The following is a 21,337-nucleotide window of genomic DNA, read 5'->3' on the forward strand; positions in this document are numbered from 1 at the left end:
ATTTTCAACAATTAAAGAAACAATGGCATGTAAATATTTGAACAGAACGTACCATGTTTAATAGTTATTTATAATTTTATACCCAAACATAATTTCAATTTAAATAATTCGACAAACATTTCAAACAGTATAATGGATTTCAAAAATCATATTTCTGGCCACAGACATAATTCTCTTAGTAGAAGACATTCTCGCCTTCCTCACTCTATCATATATCTCTAACTCTCGGTATAATTCCAAACACACTGTTCCAAAAATAATAAAACTTTTTTTTCATAACTAATTCTGTTACCGAATTTTCCCTGGATACATCAAAACTAAATAAATATTATTCGCGAAAAATGTAATAATATTCTGAAGAGGAGTGACAGAAGGAAATTTAATTGATACAGTGAAAGTTCAACGTTGTGCCAAAGCTATATTTGGTGCGAAACAATATAAATTAGTGCTGCCCCTTATCTTAGTCATCTCTTTTTACATTCGAAAAATGTTCGTGAGATGCTAATAATTGTGCTAGCGCAATGCTGAGATAATAAAATCAAGGAACGCGGTGACTCTGGTGTAAACGCCAGGATATCCGGGTTCGGCACATTTATAACCATAAGATACAACTCCAATCTGGTAGAAGGTGGTGGACTTTTGTGGTAACATTAGTGGTCCTCCACTGTCACCCTGAAACAAAATTAAAAAATTTTCTATTAAAATCAATTAAACAATTTCAATTCAGTTGTATTACATTTATATGACAATTTATAATTAAAATTGGGAAGCAGTTGAAATTGTTAAAATACGATGACGCGAAGCTAAACTCCATCTTTTATGAAATTCTCAATTTCATTACGCGGTGAATGTTTTTAGAAATGAAGGACTTATTCCAATTTGTTTATTACAGCGAGACAGGAATTATTTGTATTGAAAATAAAATTTTTGAAAATAGCGTCATTTCTCTCTGCTTGTAGAGTCGATCAGTATAATCTAGGAGCAACTTACACGTGACTTTATCTATTTGAAAAGTCGAAAGTACCGATATTATTGATAGAAATCATTTAATTATTACTTGACAAGCATCCTTTCCGCCCTGAGCAAATCCGGCGCATATTACACGATTGTCGATCTCCGATTTAAATTTGGAATAAGCCTCGTTGCAAGCATCGTTGTTGACCACTGGTAATTGTGCCTCCAGTAACATGTCGCTGGCTGGCCCACCTATAAAAAGAATGAAAATTGAAATTTTCGAAATTACACAACATTGAGGAATTGCATTAATTCGAGACACTTACGGGATTGCTGTGATCCCCATCCGGCAACGAACGGATAATATCGATTGAAGTTGTTGTTTCGAAGGGAATCTTCTACCGGGAGACAAATAGGATATAGGTGTTCTGAAATGCGAAGAAAAAGTATAACGAACAGCACGATGAGTAGATTAAAAAATTTCAAGAAATGATTGATATCCGACGTGTTGGCTTGTTGGAGATTAAACGATCGTTTCTCACGTCGAATTTAAACTGGAACTGAAACATTAGATGTTGGAAACATTGTTGGAATAACATTAAATGTTGCCGAGATGTATTTAAAATTTTCGTTGATTATAGAGTAGATCCTAAATAGATAGAAACGTAGAAAGAGAAAAGTATAAGATTTCGAATGTATCAGTATCGAGATCCTTGAATAATTTCTTGAATAATTGTTTGAGAGCAATTTTGAAGGATTGCTCGAAGTTCGTGAAGAATAAGTATGATTAACGAACCTCGTTAATTTTTAATACGTGACTCTTTCAATCCCACATCATTAAAACTAATAGTTGCCTGCGGTTGGTTAGCTACATTCATTAATCATCCATTCGTCTCCTCCTTTATTCATCAGCCACGCGATAACACGTTTAAAATTGGACAATAATATTTATAAGACTTACCCGAAAATGGTACCTCCCGCGCCAATCTGAGAACAGCGATGTCGTTCACGTATGCCTTGGTATCGTAGCCAGGATGTATGATTTTCGACTCGACTTCTATTTGAACAGGATGTGCTCCGTCGTCGTCTTCTCTTATATTCAGATCCCCGATACGAACCACGTACAAATCGTTGCGTACCGCGCAATGTGCCGCGGTCAGAATGTGTCTGGCTGATATCAGTGAACCACCGCACAGCCATTTTGGTTGCGAAGGGTTTAGATTGTTGCGATAACCTAACGCAGCGATCCATGGCCAAGCACCTGTACATAAATTTCTGCATGTAAGTTCTTTCTCGCGAACTGAAGATTATTATTATTATTCGTTCTTACGCTGCATCTTTAATGAAATTTAGTAGAAATTAAATTTAATAAAGTCAAGTGAGAATTTTTTTTATTGTTGATACTTTCATTCGATCGTGTGGATCGATACAGAGATTCAACAAAAAAAAAAAAAAAATTAAACTTTGAGTTACAATTACGTATATCATCGTATATTTCGAAGTTAGCATATTTAATTTCAATCGTCTTATTCGCTTAACCATTATGAATAGGAATTAAAAAGAAACTTTTCCTAAATTTCGACTTAATGACTTGAAATTTAGAACACGTTGCTTATTGTTAGATTGTGAGGAATGGAAATAAGATAAAATTGGACGTACCAAGTTTAGCTTGCACACCACCAACCACCTTGGTGTGCTCAACGTCACTAAAACCACAGTATGGTGGATGCAAAGGCCCGTACACGTTTTCTTTCACAATTGGTTCTTCTCTTCCTCGTTTTTCCGGGCAGCAAACGATCGGATCGTAGTTGTCGAAACTGCACACCGATTGCCTCAGAAAATCACCAGCTGCAAGGCCATCTGTCTGTAGCAAAGTCAACAGGGGCTGACAATTTCTGATATTGATGCATACGCCGAGTTGTTGATCCGGTGTAGTACAACTTTGGCCTAAAAATAAGATTGAAAAGTATTCAGAGAGAGCTGCGGTGAATTTTTGAACGATTGTTAGAAGAATTTGAAACTGTTAAATCTGTTTTAAAAAAAATTCGTATGTTGCTCTCGTCATGGAATTTAAAGTGGACAAATTTTGGCAATTTTGGGAATTGAAGGGCACACGGGAAATGTAATATTTTATCATTATTAATTGGGTCATCTTCCAATCAAAAGCTTTTGTAGTCATTACTAATCATAGTATAGAGCAATGATGGTGAACCTATGACCCGCGGGTCAGACACTGACTTTTTAAATGACCCACGCGTTGATTTTTATAAACTTATCATCATATATATAAAAGAATTTTAATTATTTTTCGAAACCCCTCTTTTCAAAAAATGTTAAGAAAATTACGAGTGTTCGGTTAGAGTTTAAAAGTGAGAAATAAATGCACAATTGTGTTTTATGGAGGATTTACGACTTGGTTATACATAGATATAGGTATTTTAAGTCTTAAATGTTAAATGAGTTAGTTGTGTCCAAAAAATTTCATATAACGCTTACGATTAAACAGATGTAATAAACACTAAAAAACACAGATCCCATTTTCAGAATGGGTAGCTTTGCTAGTTTTTTATATAATAAAAGAGAGAACAGACAATAAAAAATATTAAGAAATAAAGTATATATATATATATCTAATGTATAGTGCAAGGGTGACTGGGCATGATGTCACCCCTTTTATATCAATTTTTCGACGTCGACATTTATTTGTTGCTCTTCACTTGCAAAAGTAAAAGTTGTAAAACAAAAAGAAAACGTAAACTTTTTAGAGGATTATAAAAGTGAGAATCAAAGAAAAGTAGTTTTTAACCATCCTCCTCTCCCCCTTTCCAAGTAACGCCACTGACTTAGTGACCGACGAGCTAGTACTAAAAAAATAATGAACAAAATTTGACCTGTTTCTCAAACAGCAGTTCTCTGTCACTGGTATAGAGAGAATGAAAATAGTAGAGATCTATAGAAATTGAGCTTCTCACGTCAGAACTAATAGGATCACGAAAGATGATTCAGTTAGTAAAAAATCAGGTTAACAGATATTGAATTACTCGAATGAATAGCTTCTAGCTATCGAATTGTAGGATTTCTGATTGAAAAAATGAGAAATGAATTCGTCTCCTCTGACCAACAAACTGAATAAAATTTACACATCTTTATACATCTCTCTATATTTATACAATTTACACATCTTTCTCACGCCATACTTAACCACATGTAAGTTTTGAACACATCGTTCACTTGCTCATTCCTGAACAACACAATCAAACTGCAAACACACTTCGTTCGCATCATCAAAACAAAAACAACTATTAGTCACAGTAGTTGAAAATGGGAAGTACGAAGCACATCTCCGGAATCCCCCCATATTATAATTCGTTACATCAAATAAAATAGCTTCGAAACGTTTTTGTACGTGTGAATGCGAAGTATGTGAGTCCATTTTCTATACATACGTACATAGAAAAATTGTAATCTAACGTAACATATTATACGTGATATCACGATCGTCGTTGCCGCGAGGGAAACGCTTATGTTAATTTATAAACGATGTTTATCACCGATGTTTCTCGGAAGATACGCCGAAGGATGCAATATTTCCCTCTCCTACGTTGCGTAATTTCCTACGCGAAACGCAGGACTTCTGTTCTCTAGAACGTTGATACCCGATCGAACATTGATATTCGTAATATTTGAGCGCGGTTTTCCGGAAGCGCGACACATAGTACATATGCCTCTGTGTGTGTGTGTGTGTGTGTGTACATTGGTTTTCCACGTTGATCGACGACACGTTGATAATTGCACGCTTGGTGCAAAAATACTCGTCGTAACGGTGATATCATCGTAAATTCGAAATGACACGAGAATGCGTGCATCTCGAAAGTACGTATCTATATTGAACCGTCTTGTTAGCGTGTCTCCTGCGTCTTGTAAAATGTAAATCAACGTGTAATGGAGCTGTTTCTGCTAATTCGGCTCATTTTGAATTGCAGAAACAAGTAAATTACAGAGATAGAAAGATTCCGAATCGATGCTAAATTATGTCTGATAGGTGTGCTCGAGGGGGGTATCAAACAGGTTTCGAGATTGGAAAGTCCAAATTGTCGAGTGAAGTTATTAAAAATTTCTATTTATTGTATTACTTGTATACCGTGCTATATTATATGTATATTAAGTATGTTACATTAGTAATATTAGCATTACAAGTAATACACAGTATACTTGTATTATACTGTACGTAAAAAAGTATCATAGGGAAGATAAATTTTATGATATGTAAAACTTGTCCAGTTCGTACACACTACTTGAATCCATGAAGATTTCTGATCAATCATCAAAAATACAAAAAAAAAAAAAACATTTTAATATCACAAAAATTACATAAGAAGGGAGTGACATCTGTTCAGCTTTAAAATCTACTTTTCCTATAGTCGTCACACGTCTTATATTACCGTTATTGTATGATATTTATATAATATACACACTAGTTGCTATCTATAGAATAACTCTTGTACTGTTATTCTATAATTATATTGTGTATTTTATCGCGTCACATATTAGCTACAGCTTATTATTAGACTGATTTATTATTAGACTATTAATGGCCTATATTATCAATCTTCGTGTTGTATATATTCGCGATGATTTTCATTCATGGCTTGACCACCGGTCACCGGTAAAACCACGTGAAAGTCTTCTCTCAACAGTTCCAAAGTGCGGACCTTGGTTGTATTCGGACAAGTGAGCGTCACCGATTACTCAACTCTCTCGGCAAAATCCGATCAAGTTCACTGGATTCCCCGACAGACTAATCCCTTTTCATTCGATGCATCGATCCATAACGCAGCAATGAGTCATCGATCAATTATCTCAAATAATTCATCGAATAATTATCTCGAATAATTCATCGAATAATTATCTCGAGAGACTTTCGACGAGAAAACAGGATTTTTATCGATTACACGTTACGAAATTCTTTGAACTTCACCTCTTTCTTCAGGATCATTTTCTCAAACCTCTAACTGTTTTTAAGGCTTTGTTTTAATGAAAAGCAAGCTTCTAGGAATTTTTAATTATTAATTGGCGAAACTCTTCAGTAAATTAGTTTTAATTGGAAGGATCCTAAGTTGCGTCTAGTTACGTTGAAGCTTGATTGAAAATTTCTGACGAGGTACACTTTCTTCATACCACTGTGTTAGATAATACGTACTCATGATCATTTCATACACCAGTCATTGAAGTCATTGGTTAAAGTAACGGAATATTTTCTACGGAGCTAAAAAGAAAAAAGAGAATGAGAAAACAAATATGAATGATTGAGTTGAATTGACTCTTCGTGATCTCCTCGAAAATGAAAAGCCAAGCGTGTTCGCGTTTATTTCACGTTGTCGCGCGTGTTTTCGTTGATGATAAATAAAATAGGGAAACGAAAATAATTGTTGCACGTTTGCAGAATATCGAAAATGTACGAAGGCTACGTGACGAAATTCTATTGGAATCTGAAGTACATGGAAAAGAGACAACTCGCACAAACCTTGAGCGGATACCACGTGCACTAGTGGATGCAAGAGGCCAATTAGCACCAAATATATAAACAGCATCTTGGAATTCGCCATTGTTCTGAAATAAAAAAGAAATGAAAAGGAAGAACAATAATAATGAAGAATATTGGATCGTATTATATTGTATTATATTGTACTTATTGTACTGAGATGAAATGAAAATTGTGTTGTACTTATTGTCCTGAGATGAAATGAAAATTAAAAGCGAATTGAAAAATGATGAAACGACAAAAGAAGTTTAATTCGCATTGTGAAGTGAATGTACATTACAAACGTGAAACAGTTCACAGAAAAGAGAGACATCATTGAAATATACATATATCTATAATTTAGTTTAATGCTAGAACTATTGAATTTATCGAGATGACTTTAGTTAGCTTTTATAATTTTATCTTTGCTAAATCACTAAAAAAACATAACATAAATGTACTAATGTTTATATGTATACACAATGTAAACACAAAATATGTATACATAATACAAAATAATACAAAAAATACATGAACATAATATCGACTTTCATTGAGGTAATAATGTAATTATAAGAGATTTGGAGGAAAAAATGATATTTAGAGAATTAAATGTGGTAGAATTTAAAATTAAATGTTTAGAGAATTCAATAAAAGAATCTGGACATTTCTAAATATGAAATAATTATAATGTTTCTATATGTACTCTGGAAGAGATTCATAGAAATTTATTACAAATTTCTATAGATAAGTACGAATTTTATTACATTCTACTAAAAAAAAATCCACATGTACCACATTTTCTCTAACTCCTTATCTCGTAAATACTCATTTTTATCATTGTTGCATAATTATAATTATCTGCATATATCGCACTTCATTGCACAATGAAAAGCCGATAATTCTAGCATTAATATTTATATATTGACAAAAATACGTGAGACGGAAATAAAAACTTTTGCACGTAACATCAATGAAAACATCATGCAAAATTTGGTTCTATGATAAACGAAGTTTGCTCGTGTCACACGAACAAACTTAATTGATCTGACATGAGAAATAGTTCACTTGTGGGTGCAGAATTAAAATAAAATTAAAAACGTTATTAAAATTAAAAACGTTAATTAAGTAGAAACGAATCGCAGCAAATGTTACAAACCTGTAAATAAAAATGAAAGGCGAATCACAACAAGCGTACAAATTAAATTAAAAAAACGAGTCACAGCAGATGTTAGAAGATGTTAGAAACCGTCCTCTCGCGCACTCAGCGGCTGACTGAGAGACGTTCGTCAACGATGTTCACTTTTGCAAAAATTTTATAATTCTTCAACACCTGATGCTTTACGCACGCGCAATAATTATGTCAATAGCGTGTAGCATATAGTATCACGCTCTCTCGAAAGAGAGACTGACGCTTGATTTTTCGGGAATCATTCTTTTCTTCGCTATATCCCTACCATGGGTGCTCTGCTCTTTCCTCTGAACATTTTCATGGAATTCCCTTCGCTCGTCACGTTCGGTGAATTTAGCGATTACCTCCTTGATCGAAACGTCATATTTAAATCAGAAAAGTGTCTGCCTCGCATAATAACATATATCGTATTTGCATGGCTGGTTTTCAGAAAACTGAAACATGTATGAATCGTTAAAACTATTGTAAATCTATAAACGAGCGTTTCGTTGGAATTATTGGATGTTCTTTCATTCCGTAAGTAAATCTTTGATTATAGGTGTTAACTGTTAGCCAAATTTGGGATTCTTCTTTCTTCCTATTTTTTTTTTTTTTTTTTTCATGTTCCTACGTTTTCAAATATCTCTTGGAAAATTTGAAAAGGGAGAGACTGATAGTTCTTCTGTTGAGACTTTCGTGGTGTGCGAAGAAATAATTGCGTACAATGTAGATTGATTTACACGTATTAAATACGCGGTGATTTCAATGCCCGTAGCCTAGAACGTGTAGTTGAGTGTGATGTTTAAATCATAAAAATGTCAAAAAATCCTTACGAATATGATGTTGAACAGTCTAGATAATTGTGCTAGGTTTTATTTTTTAATAAATCTCTCTCATAATTTCGTTTTTCTAAAATTATTTTGACGCAAGGATTATTATGTATTTCCCGTTTATTATGTCGAAAGTGTAACGAATAATCACGCTCAATTCACAGAATTCATAATTAATTTGATAGCATCATTGTGAAAAAATAGTTGAATCAAAAACAACGGAATTTCCAGCACAAAGTGTATTTTTATGATTGATTACTTTGTCTCATGCATTTATTTAATTCGTATCATTTTTATTTTTCTCGTTACATGATTTATTGAATAAAAACAGTTATTCATAATAATTCTGGTCATCGAGTAAATTAAAATGATACAATGCCACGTGAGTACGACCTCAACCTCAATCTCTGCTCAACGAAGAAATTTTATTTACCAATGACTTATAATTATACGCGATTATTATGAAACTTCTCGAAAAACGAACATTAACTTGTTGCCATTTCTAATATTCAAAACGAAATTCTGTTTTAAATGAAAATAATTGGAACATACAATAAATAATTATAGTAGCGAAGATATTCGGCCCTTATTTAACTTTGTAATCCTCCTTCGTTCTGATCGTCTGTTAGTGTAATTTTTACTAATTAGCACAATGATATACCCGATAGATAATTTTAATTTTTTTTTTTTTGTATAACATTCCAAATTTCCCGTTCGTTAGAAATCAAGAGAATAAAAAAATTAAAATTGAGGTAATATTATTTATTTACAACTGATTTATTTACATACGACTTGTTATACAATTGATGCACTATTGTAATAAGTACATTCGGTCTATAAATTTAATTTTGTAAAATATTCTGCTTACAGAATAAATTATGTTACATTTTATTTTCTAAAATAACACTGTACATAACGATTACACTTTTAAAATAATAAATAGATGAATTATACAATTGAACAGACCACTATAACATTTGTCCGAATTTTACTTGTACTTTTGGTATTGATACAAGCAGAAAGATAAATCATTTAATAATTTTGTGGTAGTTTATTTTATGCTAAATATATATAGTTACTACATTAGAGATAGTGTTGTAAAATTTAAAAGAATAAAAAGTTCGTGATTGTTTGCAATTTATGTACATTATTTAGAGTTATGCAAAGATATCAATTTCTTTTATCACAGAAGTATTTTCTCATTTATATGTATGCAACCATGCAACGGATGAAGCATATGTCACCTATAGTGGAAAAGAGTTTTCCTATACTTAACATTTCCTTTATGTGCATACGAATATTTATTCTTCGCGTAGCATGAAATTACGAATAAATCTGGAAAACTGTTTAATCTGAAAAGAGAAATAGGTTATTAATATTGTTCATCAATGCAAGATCCTAAAATTTTTATTTTGTCTTGCAAAAAGAGAAGGCAAGAGAAGGTCTTCTTTAAATGTGAAATAAAAAGCAAAGAATTGAAAACAGATTTTTCGGAAATTTACTTGCAAGCATCACTTTCAATATCGCGATTCTCATCCCAATGGTACTGTGCTTCCAAATCTTCCAGTATTCTTCTAAAAACAAAAAGTCGACACTGGTTATTTTTGACATTAGCGTCACAAGGAATAGAAGCATTAGGAAACACCTCTTTTCTATGATTTATTTTTAAACATATAAATGAGAAATTTAGCTTTTGTTTTTTCATTAAAGAATTTATTTTTCTTAATGTGCTTCAATAGTTAATTGTTACATTAAAACTTTTCACGTACTTTTCATATTTAACAATTTCCTAGTAACAATTAGTTTAAAGTTACATATGTCACGAATTCAAAAATATGTACAATACATTTCTGTAATTGTGTAGATATATAGTAATACAATTGTATGTATAGTACAATTTTATAATTAAGTAGTTAATTGCTTAAAAAGATTAAAATTCTATTTAAACGTTTTACTAACGTTTTTCCAAAGTTTGAAACAATATAACTTTATTTATAAAAAAGGAAATTGTGTCTACTTATTTTTAATCATAATGCTATGTCTTACTAATACTAAGTCATCTTTCGTTTTCTTTTTTAATTCATTTCATTATTTATACGCAACATGTGAAAATTCACATATTGTTTGATATTCTTTACATATTATCCATCCACTGGATAATATCTCCTGAAAAATGAAAATAATAATGTTACATTATAAGGATGCATCTTCAATTTCATTTTCTAACAAGTTCTAAATCCAATATATCTTCTATAATTATTCATCAAAAATTTCAAAATAGTGGCAGAACTTACTTTTCAAATCACGTGTAACATATATATTTCTACTTACCTATAACTCTTTGCTCCTAAACGTCGTTTTCTCATATAGAACATTACTAATGCTCCTATAATTCCTACCAATGTCATAGATATTGTAGTGGCTATAACTAGATAAACAAAAGATAGTTAATAACTGTGAGGATAACGATGAGTAATTCTTACTTACATATCATTCGATACGCAATCACTGTGATATCCTGCTGATGTTTCTTAAGGCACTTGGTTAGGTGTGATATAGTACCATTCCCTACCGGACACTGTACATCGAGTATTTTACAAAACAGCGGAAATAAATCTAAATTATTGAAAGGTTCGAGTTTGCACTTAGGCATAAATGCAGGGCCATTTGCAAAGAAGAAAGGATGCATCTCTATTGCCTCATTATCATAACCGTGAAGGCCGAATTCTGAATCACTATTCACTAAAAATAAACATTCCAGAAAGATTAATATATTCTTTCATTTTCTAATATATACTTGAATTAACAGTTCCAAGTTGTAGGTTCCGAATCATATAGTCTACCTGTGACGTTAAACTTCTTCTTATAGTATTCTATGGTATCAAGAAGGTTTTGAAATGCATATCCAATTTCGGCAATAACAAAAATAGGACCAATACGCGTATTATTTCCATAGTGATATTTCTTAGGAATTTCTTCTCGTTTATAAACTCTGAATGTTTTTGTTTTCAATGCTGCCTCTTTCAATGTTTGATAAATTATTTCTTCTTTGCCTAAATAGATGATTCATTTATTTTACTTAATTTTACATTAAAAAACAAACTTAATAAGTCACCGACATACCAGGATTGGGGAAAATGTGTAATCCTGGAGAGGTACCCACAAATTTGTAATCAGAACTATTAATATATTTTGTTAAATCTATTATCCTGTCTAATTTAACAGTTGCCATTCCATGATCACTTAAATGAACAATATTGAGATCATGTAAACCGTGGTACTCTATCTTATTGTGAAGATATTTAGTAATATTATCTAATTTCCTAAGAATATCATCAAATTCAGATCCTTTTATTCCAATCATATGCCCGTGATAGTCTGGCTCTTCAATATACAATATTCCAAAATTGATTGGATGTATAGGATGGATAAACCATGATATCAAAGTATCAATTCTTTCTTCCCATGGTATGGATTCATTGAAATTCTGGTGGAATGAAAAGAATTAATTTTTCACGTTACAATTACATAATTTGAATTTAGTTGAATTTAACACAAGATATAAACCTGAGCAAACGTAGGAGTGACTCCTTCGTATTCAAAAATACCACCTGGCCACATCATTGTGCCACTTCGCCTTTGTGCGCCTGCTTTTTGATTGACAGTCTACAGATATACACATAAATGTATATTTTTATAGCTTTGATAAGATAAATACTTATGTGATGTACATGTTAATACGTCTGCTTTACATACCCAAATAGGAAGAACTTTATTATTATAATGATACAGATTGTATGAGTATTTTGTTGTGTTTCCAGAAACGGGATCATAAAATTCATTGTCCACAACTCCGTGTGTTTCTGCGTACAATCCTGTGGCCATTGTATGATGATTGGGAAATGTTTTTGTGACAAAAATGTTCATCATGTAATCCACGTATGTGCCTTCATGTTTTAATTTGTTCATAAATGGCGTTAAGTTTCTGTCAAAGTAGTCGTATCTATAAAATGAAAGAAAATCGATTAAAAAGGTTATTAAGATATAGATAACAATTAAAGAGCAATAACATACCTAAATGCATCATATGATATTACTAGCAACTTTGGATGCTGTGATATCAATAATCCATGTTTCACATTGAGCAATATAACAAGTAACAAACTGAACATGGTTGAAGAATTCATAATGAATAGTTCTTTAATGAAAAGAATGTTTATCTTTTTTAAATAATAAATTATTGCTCCGTTTCCTTCATGCTTTCAAACCATTTCAGAGTTTTCCTCGACCTGGATTTAAGATTAAAAATATCTAGTTATTAACTGTTACACGGGAGATATACATTTTTTTTTAAATAAAAAAAATATATTATTTCCCACAGATATGATTCCTCGAATTCGATAATGTTTGAGAAATTCCATTGAGTAACACTGACTGTAAATCACTAGAATGGTTGTTTTACATGATAAAAAAAAAATTAAAGATACTAAATATCCCCCATTTATGAGCACCGTTTGCCAAGAACTAAACGTTTTCTCGTGTCCTTATCTGTCACGAACTGTGAAACTACAAAGTAACGACAGTTCACTCTCTTTCTATTCTCTGATCGCACCGTATCTTTTTGCAACGATGAGTTTGCTAAATGGACATCCAGTACAATAAGAAAAATTAAAATACAATAATACAATTCTACAATAAGGATTACGAATAAATCTACTAGACAAAAAATAATTAAAAATTGAGAGTAGATAGTAATATTAATAAAATATAAAATATAATGAAACAACTATTTTAGTATAATAACCGCAAGTAATTAAACAAACGAGGCCGAACCTTAAAAACACTTGTACTGTCTATGGGTATAGATGAACGTACGTGACAAACACGTATTTTTCAAAATAGTAATTGACTTTTCTTGCATAGTTGGAATGTAATCGAGCGAATTTTTACGCGAAATCCTCCTTCGTTTCAAATGTTGGCGAACTTGTTTTTTCACTGCAAGCGTGTTGGATAAATCGCAGCGAACAAGAGTGCGTTCACGCGACTGACACTGACAGATGTTCAAAGCTGCGGTGCACCATATCCGGAGATGAGCCGCGCTCGATATTTTCTTACCTTCGCATGAAGAATCGTCTTTCGTTCCCATTATCCTTCACGTACCACGTGGACGTTAAATATCGGTATTTGAACACCTATATCAGTTAGATGACGGCGATACGCCGTGTGTTAACAGGTCATGGGGGCCTGTTTCGGCCGCTGCATTTCCAAAGTTACAGACTCCTTGTCGTACAGGTTAGAATTATGCATTTTTCATCTGAAAAATAAAAACGTATGTCCCTTGTGTATGATGTTCATTTCCAGACTATGGATGTCCATCTAACTTTGTATTTTGATAAGTGTGGCTAAAGAAATGAAACTCAAATATAAATTTCTTTCACTTACACTTGAATATTACAACAAACACTTTCATTTTGGCTATTCAGTGTATATCTTATATGTTACATAAGTCTGTAGATTTCTACGATTTTTTATTTTTCATAGATACATGGACGTTAATCGTTTAATCATTTTCGTTCATTGCATTTAATTCATTGCGGCGTTACTCCATTATTTCTCTTTCTTAATGTAGTGTACATTTAAATTTAAGGTTTTATCAAAGACACACCAGTATGTCCTACCAAGGAGACGAACAAGTTGAGGTACATATAATTTTATTTCAGTATTTTCATTGGAAAATCTTAATGCCTAGTTATTATATTATCGATATTTAAGATTGTCTGTTTCATAGTTTATAGATGACAAAGGAGATGCAGACCAACCTAGAGGATCAAAAACGTAAGGAACCGTATTAAATTTTAGGGCGATGTTTCATTTTCGTTGTATTAATTACATACTTCATTGTTATGCTTCCCTGGATAGCCTGTTATCATTTCTCTCCTTAAACCGATTCAAGGTAATTGGATTTGGTTTCTTAGAACTTTTATGTACTTGGGACATAGTAAATCTGTTTATTAATGTGATTATTGATTCTAATTATTCAATGACTTCACTTAATTATCAGATTTTATTATCAAAAAAAGGTTTTTAACCTTTGTAATAAATATTTGTAGAAAAAACATGGGGTTCCTGTAACATTAGAATTATTGGAAGATGGTGCATGGTCCAAGGGTACTAATAAATATGCCAGATTAAACTCAAGGAATAATGCTTCTACAAGGTATAATGACCATCTGAATCATAACAATTATCCTATAACAATTAACTAGAATGAAATAATGTTCGAAATTTGTTAGTTCTGGTTTGGATACACCACTTCAAATTCTTGATGCAAGAACATTAATGAAACAACAGGCATGTGTTTCTTCTACTCCTGGCTCATCATTAGATTTAGAGTGGGAACACGAAGGTAAAGGAATGTTCTTAGTTTAAATATCCAGAGTTATATGATATATATTTGTAAGATACAAAAGGAAAAGAAATCATGGTATGTTTAGGAATGCCTCTACCAATTATGGACGATGAAAAAGTTGAAAGTACTGACGGTTCTATAACACAAACGTCGGTAAATAATAGCCAACCCTCTAGCTTGACAGCATCTCCTTGGTCTAGGGTGTCAACACCAAATAGTTTAGAATGGGATCCGGTGGAAGCGGATATGGTATGTGTTGATTTAGAGACTGAACAGCTTTTGACTGAGATAGAAAGATTAACGGATAGAGCGTTAAAGGAAACGGGAGAATGGACTAATGCTAGTTGATAAATAATGCATTTACAATTAAACAGGATTGTTTGTATTTTTGTATTACAAGAAAGAGTACACAATGGAATTAATGTATATGAAATACTTTTAGAAAACAAAAAAAAAAAGAAAAAGAAGATTCTACTGTTTCAATATTTGTATTGTTGAAACGATATGAAGATATATTTATATTGTTTCAAGGTATATATACATACATGTATAAGTTAATATAATTCGCATAGAATTTTAAAGAAAGGTATATTACCTGGGGATACTTTACAACAATTTATTACTAAAAAAAAAAAAAAAAATGCCAATGATGAGAATTTTTTATATTATGCATATGTATATGAATTTTACATATGCAAAAAAGAAAAAAAAGAAAAAAGAGAAACATTTCATTTGACTCCTGGACTTAAAACATACAAATATTTAGTGTGTGTTGTTTAGTTTTTTATTTCATATTGGTTTTACATCCAGATATTTTTATTCTAATTTCACTCGACTTCCACAGGACAATAACTTTCTTCCTATTAATAATTTCCGTATTACATTTTTAACAAAAAAACTAAATTTTTTAATATAATTTTGATATTTTTATGTTATTTATTTATTTTTAAACCAAAGATGTCTTTTTCTTTTTTATGTCAGATTGTTATAAAGGATATTGATCTCGGTTTTTTTTCATACACATACTATCACATAGTGTACACATATATTACTGTAACCTTTTGAAGCATAAACAAATGACATGGAAAAGATTACTTTACTTGTTTCAAATTTTTCATAAAAGATGAATTTCTTATTCAAATATCATAACGAAAATACGTATATATGAATGAGTAACTTTGCTTCAAATGGTTAAACAGTACATATCATCATTGTAATAATATAAATTTTCTTACGTTTGTGAAGTTTACTATTCGTTATTTAACTTAGATAGGGGAAAAAAATTTAGAGGCGAAAATTAAGGTTGAAATGTATCAGGTGCTATCAATGCAATATATTTTTTGCCAGTGAAATTATAAACAGCTTTTTCTGGAGAGATTTTCTTTCGAAGCTTAGTATATCTTATAATTAGCCATATTTTATACGAGAAAGACTACTACATAGTCTGAATAAAATCTAGTCACAATGAAATTCTGTGAATCTCTGTAAAATTCAAAATGAGAAAGAAAGGGAGAGCAAGAAAGGATAAGGTGGTACTGATATATTAGTGTTGATACATATTTGGGTGTACAAAAACATGTTTCTACTGAAATTAAATTATTACGAGATAATTAGGTTACAATTTTAGATAGATTGTCGGTTATCGATAAATAAATAAGTTTCAAACTGAGGTAGGTTGCCTTACAATAGATAAAGAGAATATAAAAGTTTATCAATAATGCTGTAATTTTCGATTGCGTAATTTTTAAGATCATAAGTTTGCTGATAATTTGTATTATGAGCGAATCAAAATGTATGCAGCAATAGTACAGATAGTAACGTTAATGATACTGAAAATGAAAATGTTAAATGACAAAGATGCGGTATACTAATAATTCAGTGCCATGGCTATTTATGCACTCTATAGGTTCTATCTCTCATTATAATTTATTTTGAACTCCAAAAATTGAAATTAAATTTTTTGGATACGTATTATACATATATATAAAGTAAAAGGAAGTAAAGTTTGTGAAGATTTAAATTAAATTGCATGATAAACGCACAGAGATATTAGTTGAGCATAATGTATGTGGCTTAGCAGTAATACCTATGTTAATTGATACATAATCTATATAAACTGATACATATTGTTCAGTATGGAGAAAAATGGAAAGGTGCTTTAAACGATAAAAAAGGAAGATTATAAAGCGCTTGCATTCTGTTAATAACAAAATAAATACATTATTTAAATGAGAGTTAAGTAAAGTTGATACTTCGATGATTCTAATCTAATCTAATGAATAATGAATGCAAAGAATATCAAACTTAAACTTGACTTGCTATAAACCTGTTTTGTGCTATAAAATTTTCGTTGGGAAGTTTGTTTCTTATTATTTACCAAATGTTTGTTTAGCGAATGTGCATGTCAAAAGCATCTTAAGAATTTTAAGTGCTTCAACATAATAGGGACCAAAAATATTTTCAGTATTAAATCTTTTCATTGAAAGGCTAATATTGAAGGCTTGTATTGAAATGATTATTTTATTAAAGTTATGATTGCATAACATCAATTGACCGACTATTTTATATTTAATCCTAGGATTAATTGATATTTTTCGACTCCAGATATTGAATAGCATTATATATATGTTCCATATACGGAGGACTAATTTATAATTGTATCAGTTTTGAAGTTGCAAACAAAATTTATCACTGTTGGCTTTAAGAATATTTATCTGCGCCTAGCATTAGATATCGTTTATATTTCGTGCACAGCTGTTCACACTTCATTGTGAGTTTGCGATATGTAAAAATTAACACTGTGCATCGTCTACTGCGTATTAAAATACGACTATTATAATTAAAAAAATACGTAACAAAACCGTTATAGAACGGTATTTTATATTAGTATTTTTTTTTTATTTAAATGAAATTTTGTGTAGCATAGTATGAAGTACAATAAGTTGCATAGACTTTTTTTGTCATCAATAACGAATTAAAAATTTCCAAATCTAATATTATATAACGTCACAAGATATACTTTCTTTCGTGTTTCTATTCCATATATGAATTCTTCAGCATATAAAAACTGGCCAACGAGTATAAAGTTGAATGTGAAAATGAATTAAAAGAAAAATTATTGTATTATGATAGATGTTAAAATGAATATGTTTATATGCTTTAATAAATAGTTACTTTATTATATTTTTATGTACATGCAACAAGAAATGACAGATGTACTTTGTACCTGAGTACCCTTCTTAATTTCTCTTTAATTAACTATTACACATAAATATAATGAAACCATGTTTAGTATGGTCCCATGATATTTTATTTTTGTATAATTATAATTTAAAAAATTTTAAATTTAAACGAATGCTTGAAACTTAAAACAAAGTCATAATGTACAGTGCTCCAAAGTACATATGGGTTTAAGTACATATGAGTATATATTATTCATACATTTAAAATTAATGTTTAATCATGCGTTAGCTTAATATGTGATAATATACATATATATTATTTCTGTAATATGGAGTACATTTCTGGATTGAGAAAGATAGAAAGAATAATTGGTATTATATTTGTACTGCAGTTAAGTATTTTTTTATAACTGGTGTATTTGTTTTTGATTTTTATGTGCACAGTTTCGTGAAATACAACGTAATAGTTCAACTTATGTTAAATTTATATTAGTTATATACAATTCTAACACATGAGTTATCTACATCTATATAACAATAAAGAAGAAAAAAATACAAGATTATAATTTCACAGACGTGGAATTAAAGTTCACCTTCACAAAAGATATTGATTTTATTGTGGAATAAATTTGATTAAAAAAGTGTTTTCTCAATTTTTTGTACAAATACGGTATGATTTTGATAAAAGTAATACATTTGTTTAACACTGATCTAATTTACACATAACTAAACAAATATATATATATATATATATATACATAAATATATATATATATAAATTATTAACTAAGTATGCATGTTAAATGCAATTTGTAGCTCCTTTTATTATGCATTGCAAGTATATATTATATATCAAAAAGTTAAAAAGACATCTAAAAGATAACTAAATACCACCAATTAAAAAACAAAATAACGTAATATATAAATCTTGTGTTTATACGCAAAAACAACTAGTTTCTATAATTTTATAATTTTTAATATAAGAGAAAGATAAAGAAAGAGATGTATACTACAGTGAATATTTCAATGCAATCTCTGTCACATATTATTTTCATGAGAAGTTCTGGTTATTTCTAGTGTGTATAAATTTGACATCTTCTAAGTTTAAAAATGTTTCATAAAATGTGTATAAAATTTACTTCGTTTGTTAACATACTTACAGTCATAACGTTTTGTTACATTTAGAATAATTTAAACAAGAAATAGCCGTCGTAAAACAAGTAGAATTATCGCTGATACTAAGGAAGCGATCAGAATGCTCCAAAATAAATCGTTCGAAGATGACATCGTTTCTACTTGTTGATTTACTATGACATCAGACTGTTGTCGATCTTGAGTCTCATTAATAATTGGCTCGATACCGCGTTGTCTCAGTTGGTTCTCAGATACAGTATCTGAATTGACTAAGTAAGATGTATCTGAAGTGGGTGAGTCATCAGCCTAAAAATGCAATTTTCAAAAATGCACGACATGAATTTGATGTGATAACAGATGAAAAAGTACCTTTAATGCTATTGTGTTTAACATAGTTTGCTCTTCTACTGTGATAGGTTTTTTGACTGTATTCTTTGACAACAAATCAACAACTTTGCCGCAAGTATCGCATTGCCAGTTTAGTGATCTGCGATGAAACATTTTTATCGTGTTATCAATGCTTTCAATCTTACATTAACAATATCGAAATTAAGAAATCATGTAGATTACTTTTTTGCAAGCTTCTGCCTTTCTTCTTTACTATAATCTAAAGAACCAATTGTCCCATTCCCTGGTGTTGGCATAAAGGCAATTAAAGCCAACAAAGCTGTTCTGATACTCCACGAAGGTTGCCATGTTTCCGGATGATGGCCAGAAATGCTTAGGCAAATCTTTTTGTTGGTTTCAAAACGTCCATTGGGCTGAAAAGAAAATCATATCCGATATACTTTCATTTCTGACGTACAGCTGAAAAATCAGCCTTAAAATTAGCTTACGGTTAACAATATTATGTTTGGGGGTTTCATAGGGTATTCTGGTGGTAACAAAATTCTGCCATGGTAAACACCACCTTCGAAGTCTGTGGATGGTGGTCCTTGTACAGTGAAATGCCATTCAAAAAGATTGTCCTCTAAAGGAGATGCACAATATTCTTCCGTAGCTTCGTGGAGCTCTTGAGCCTCTCTCATTAATCTCTTCACGGCTGAAATTTCATTTGTTAGATAATGCAAAGATAATGCTACATAATACTGCATGTGGTACCAGTCTAAAGAATACTTATTGCAAGAGAATGTTCAGCGTTACATATGACCAGATAACGCGGAGTCAATTCTCATAGATAACAAATGATTTCGTGGAATCGTAGAAATACGTATGCAGCGTATGTTGTTCGACGTGAAATAGCGAGCGCAACGAACGAACGGACAAACCAAAAAGTGGAAAAGGATCGGGACAGTTTCGTGAACTCACCGGGACTTTTCGCATTGTATTTCCCCTCGAATGACATTTCCGAGCGAGTGTCTCGACTGAGGTTAAACTGGAATAAAAATAGTACTTGAGCTGAGTGCTATCTGCCCTTGTCAAACAGCCTCGATACACCGACGTAGTCAGCTACAATACATTCTTCACATTTTTTCCCGGGATAAACTCGATCATTCGAAATGTGTATATTGCATCACGGGCCAACGACGAAATTAATTTTGACGTGGCCTAATACGAGCGGCGCGTACAGAAACGCACAAAAAATAACGTGAAAGTGGCTACAGCTTATTCCGTGCACGCGCACTTATGTTAGTTTTCACTTGCTTGAAGTTGTTCGCCGATGAACGTGCGCAGAGGCCACGCCGCTCCGACTGCGAATTATCCTGAAATTTCGAAACGCTTTGACAACGATTCAAATGATTTTCTCGAGTCATTTACGCGCGATCTCACCTCAGTCTTATATAGTATAGTATAGTTGTCTTGTCAAATCAATAATAAAAAAAATAATGTTTGATCATTGAGGATAAATGAATTGCTCATCTGAATAATTTTTGAATATTTTAAACTTTACGACCGACAAGTCAAAAGAGTCAGACTTATGTAATATGCCTCTTTTATTGTCTATATTTTTTTTTTTTTTTTTTGCAAGTATTTAAAGCCATAGAAGATTTAAACATCAAAGAGGAGTGGTTACATAATTTACGAATCATCCGACGTCAGCGCGATTAAATTGCTGCGACTATTGTTTTACGCTCGTTCTGTAAGATTCGATTACAATCACAAGATAAATGACGTCAATAAAATTATATATATGTA

General features: G+C 31.3%; 4 protein-coding genes across 11 annotated transcripts; 1 reads left to right on the forward strand and 3 right to left on the reverse strand.

The window, feature by feature from the left end:
- Nucleotides 1-398: 398 nt before the first annotated feature.
- LOC122530337 (venom serine protease Bi-VSP-like) lies at nucleotides 399-17,862 on the reverse strand. Of its 3 annotated transcripts, none has more exons than XM_043657196.1 (7): nucleotides 17,857-17,862; nucleotides 6,479-6,564; nucleotides 2,614-2,901; nucleotides 1,916-2,215; nucleotides 1,281-1,382; nucleotides 1,058-1,206; nucleotides 399-672 (listed from the first exon to the last, which is right to left on the reverse strand). In XM_043657196.1, exons 2-7 carry the CDS (start codon nucleotides 6,558-6,560, stop codon nucleotides 514-516), a joined length of 1,080 nt encoding a protein of 359 aa, XP_043513131.1. In that variant the 5' UTR covers nucleotides 6,561-6,564; nucleotides 17,857-17,862; the 3' UTR covers nucleotides 399-513. The 3 variants fall into 3 exon arrangements, with proteins under 3 accessions (XP_043513131.1, XP_043513130.1, XP_043513129.1); XM_043657195.1 differs by lacking the exon at nucleotides 17,857-17,862 and adding an exon at nucleotides 12,482-12,496 and having other exon boundaries at nucleotides 6,479-6,570; XM_043657194.1 differs by lacking the exon at nucleotides 17,857-17,862 and adding an exon at nucleotides 7,635-7,902.
- On the reverse strand, nucleotides 9,224-13,666 carry LOC122530336 (bis(5'-adenosyl)-triphosphatase enpp4-like). 4 transcript variants are annotated; one of them, XM_043657192.1, is made up of 10 exons: nucleotides 13,592-13,666; nucleotides 12,551-12,765; nucleotides 12,233-12,479; nucleotides 12,044-12,142; nucleotides 11,600-11,963; nucleotides 11,320-11,529; nucleotides 10,964-11,218; nucleotides 10,808-10,904; nucleotides 9,979-10,050; nucleotides 9,224-9,828 (listed from the first exon to the last, which is right to left on the reverse strand). In XM_043657192.1, exons 2-10 carry the CDS (start codon nucleotides 12,661-12,663, stop codon nucleotides 9,717-9,719), a joined length of 1,569 nt encoding a protein of 522 aa, XP_043513127.1. In that variant the 5' UTR covers nucleotides 12,664-12,765; nucleotides 13,592-13,666; the 3' UTR covers nucleotides 9,224-9,716. The 4 variants fall into 4 exon arrangements, with proteins under 4 accessions (XP_043513127.1, XP_043513126.1, XP_043513125.1 ...); XM_043657191.1 differs by lacking the exon at nucleotides 13,592-13,666 and adding an exon at nucleotides 13,310-13,408; XM_043657190.1 differs by lacking the exon at nucleotides 13,592-13,666 and adding an exon at nucleotides 12,856-13,024.
- Nucleotides 13,628-18,543, forward strand: LOC122530341. Of its 2 annotated transcripts, none has more exons than XM_043657202.1 (7): nucleotides 13,628-13,768; nucleotides 14,124-14,175; nucleotides 14,265-14,311; nucleotides 14,396-14,429; nucleotides 14,587-14,693; nucleotides 14,770-14,882; nucleotides 14,971-18,543. In XM_043657202.1, exons 1-7 carry the CDS (start codon nucleotides 13,713-13,715, stop codon nucleotides 15,231-15,233), a joined length of 672 nt encoding a protein of 223 aa, XP_043513137.1. In that variant the 5' UTR covers nucleotides 13,628-13,712; the 3' UTR covers nucleotides 15,234-18,543. The 2 variants fall into 2 exon arrangements, with proteins under 2 accessions (XP_043513137.1, XP_043513138.1); XM_043657203.1 differs by having other exon boundaries at nucleotides 13,731-13,805.
- A 173-nt stretch (nucleotides 18,544-18,716) lies between these two features.
- Nucleotides 18,717-20,884, reverse strand: LOC122530340 (ubiquitin-conjugating enzyme E2 J1-like). 2 transcript variants are annotated; one of them, XM_043657200.1, is made up of 5 exons: nucleotides 20,510-20,884; nucleotides 20,038-20,243; nucleotides 19,772-19,962; nucleotides 19,571-19,688; nucleotides 18,717-19,507 (listed from the first exon to the last, which is right to left on the reverse strand). In XM_043657200.1, exons 1-5 carry the CDS (start codon nucleotides 20,544-20,546, stop codon nucleotides 19,259-19,261), a joined length of 801 nt encoding a protein of 266 aa, XP_043513135.1. In that variant the 5' UTR covers nucleotides 20,547-20,884; the 3' UTR covers nucleotides 18,717-19,258. The 2 variants fall into 2 exon arrangements, with proteins under 2 accessions (XP_043513135.1, XP_043513136.1); XM_043657201.1 differs by lacking the exon at nucleotides 20,510-20,884 and adding an exon at nucleotides 20,303-20,355.
- Between the last annotated feature and the right edge of the window lie 453 nt (nucleotides 20,885-21,337).

This window comes from Frieseomelitta varia, unplaced genomic scaffold (genome assembly GCF_011392965.1).
Source record: "Frieseomelitta varia isolate USP_RPSP 00005682 unplaced genomic scaffold, Fvar_1.2 scaffold_339, whole genome shotgun sequence".
Lineage (NCBI taxonomy): Eukaryota > Metazoa > Arthropoda > Insecta > Hymenoptera > Apidae > Frieseomelitta > Frieseomelitta varia.

Coding starts and splice junctions, on each gene's coding strand:
- LOC122530341 (XM_043657202.1), top strand. CDS start 13,713: ATGGGGGCCTGTTTCGGCCGCTGCATTTCCAAAGTTACAGACTCCTTG. Junction 14,312..14,395: donor CAACCTAGAGGATCAAAAAC/GTAAGGAACCGT, acceptor TTCCCTGGATAG/CCTGTTATCATTTCTCTCCT. Junction 14,694..14,769: donor AGGAATAATGCTTCTACAAG/GTATAATGACCA, acceptor GAAATTTGTTAG/TTCTGGTTTGGATACACCAC.
- LOC122530337 (XM_043657196.1), bottom strand. CDS start 6,560: ATGGCGAATTCCAAGATGCTGTTTATATATTTGGTGCTAATTGGCCTC. Junction 2,902..6,478: donor GCACGTGGTATCCGCTCAAG/GTTTGTGCGAGT, acceptor TCTTATTTTTAG/GCCAAAGTTGTACTACACCG. Junction 1,207..1,280: donor ATGGGGATCACAGCAATCCC/GTAAGTGTCTCG, acceptor TTCTTTTTATAG/GTGGGCCAGCCAGCGACATG.
- LOC122530336 (XM_043657192.1), bottom strand. CDS start 12,663: ATGAATTCTTCAACCATGTTCAGTTTGTTACTTGTTATATTGCTCAAT. Junction 12,480..12,550: donor ATATCATATGATGCATTTAG/GTATGTTATTGC, acceptor TTCATTTTATAG/ATACGACTACTTTGACAGAA. Junction 11,964..12,043: donor TCACTCCTACGTTTGCTCAG/GTTTATATCTTG, acceptor TCATTCCACCAG/AATTTCAATGAATCCATACC.
- LOC122530340 (XM_043657200.1), bottom strand. CDS start 20,546: ATGTCATTCGAGGGGAAATACAATGCGAAAAGTCCCG. Junction 19,963..20,037: donor CAAACATAATATTGTTAACC/GTAAGCTAATTT, acceptor TTTTCTTTTCAG/CCCAATGGACGTTTTGAAAC. Junction 19,689..19,771: donor AGGCAGAAGCTTGCAAAAAA/GTAATCTACATG, acceptor GTTTCATCGCAG/ATCACTAAACTGGCAATGCG.